Source organism: Octopus bimaculoides, chromosome 8, assembly GCF_001194135.2.
Source record: "Octopus bimaculoides isolate UCB-OBI-ISO-001 chromosome 8, ASM119413v2, whole genome shotgun sequence".
NCBI lineage: Eukaryota > Metazoa > Mollusca > Cephalopoda > Octopoda > Octopodidae > Octopus > Octopus bimaculoides.
Genome location: NC_068988.1, coordinates 57,875,103 through 57,876,236, shown reverse-complemented (window position 1 = coordinate 57,876,236; position 1,134 = coordinate 57,875,103). Strand labels below are relative to the sequence as shown.

The 1,134-nt window shown below is 38.1% G+C and overlaps 1 protein-coding gene across 1 annotated transcript in view; it reads left to right on the top strand.

The window, feature by feature from the left end:
• The window catches only part of LOC128248580 (tetratricopeptide repeat protein 37-like), a 19,348-nt gene that overhangs the window by 14,958 nt on the left and 3,256 nt on the right, over nt 1-1,134 (top strand). Inside the window, exons 13-14 of the mRNA XM_052970143.1 lie at nt 230-347; nt 930-1,107. Coding sequence (XP_052826103.1) covers nt 230-347; nt 930-1,107 — 296 coding nt within the window. The remainder of the gene's footprint in view (nt 1-229; nt 348-929; nt 1,108-1,134) is intronic.

Below are 1,134 nucleotides of genomic sequence, written 5' to 3'. Positions count from 1 at the left end.
ATATATATATATATATATATAGTTGAAACTTATAGGTAAGCTAAAGATGAAGACAGGTGTGTGAACAACAAGCAAGTGTATTAGTTTGATGCTTGGGAAAAATGTGTTTTATGTTTCAAGCCTATGCTCTTCAACAGAAAGGAATGAGAGAAAATAAACAGAGAATGAAAAAAAGCTTGTATATTTCATTGGTCCAGCATGGCGAATATATATATCTTTCTCTCTTCAGAGTATAGTAAAGCCCTGCAGATGACCGAAGAGTTTGATTCCCAAGTGATGACTGCTCAAGCAATTGCCTTATTAAACATGGGTAAAATTAAAGAAGCTGTCAAACTACTAATGACAGGGTGTGTATTAATTTTTATGAATACTTTTTGCTTGTATTAATTCCATTTGGATGTTAATCTTGGAGTTGCTTTTGTAAAGTCCATCCACAGATATTGGCTTTCAGATACTATGATGTGCGAGTGCTGAAAAGTTCCTGGCTTTAAGTGTATCATGAAATGCCTCGATGGAGGCCCGGCCTTCTGAGTTCTTTTACAGGACTTAGAAAAATTGAAGGACCACTACAATAAGTGTGTGAATCTGCAAGGGGAATATGTTAAATAAAATCATAATTAACTGATCCTCCTGTATTTTCTTTTATCGAAAGCCAGGAACTTTTCAGCACCCCTTTGTTTGTCCCTCCACCATCACTTGATAACTGATGTTGGTGTTTGTACGTCTATGTAACTTAGCGGTTCGGCAAAAAGAGACTGCTAGAATAAGTACTAGGCTTACAAAGAATAAGTATCAGGGTTGATTTGTTCGACTGAAGGCGGTGCTCCAGCATGGCCGCAGTCAAATGACTGAAACAAGTAAAAGAATAAAATCCAAATTTCTTTGTGAATTTCTCAAATAATGAACCTTCAATCGTCCCTTTATTCCAGTTCTCAAATGTCTGTGCCCTCGGTGGAAGGCCTCAAGGCTCTTTGTGCTATTGCTTTAATACGAGCTGATCATGTTTTGGCATCAGCTGTGGTCCAGGAACTGACGAAGATCGAAGATCCTAAAGGAGACCACTTAGCGGACATCACATGGCTCTGTGCTGCTGAATTCTTTGCTAAGGTAAACTTGTGCCATTGGCACATATTA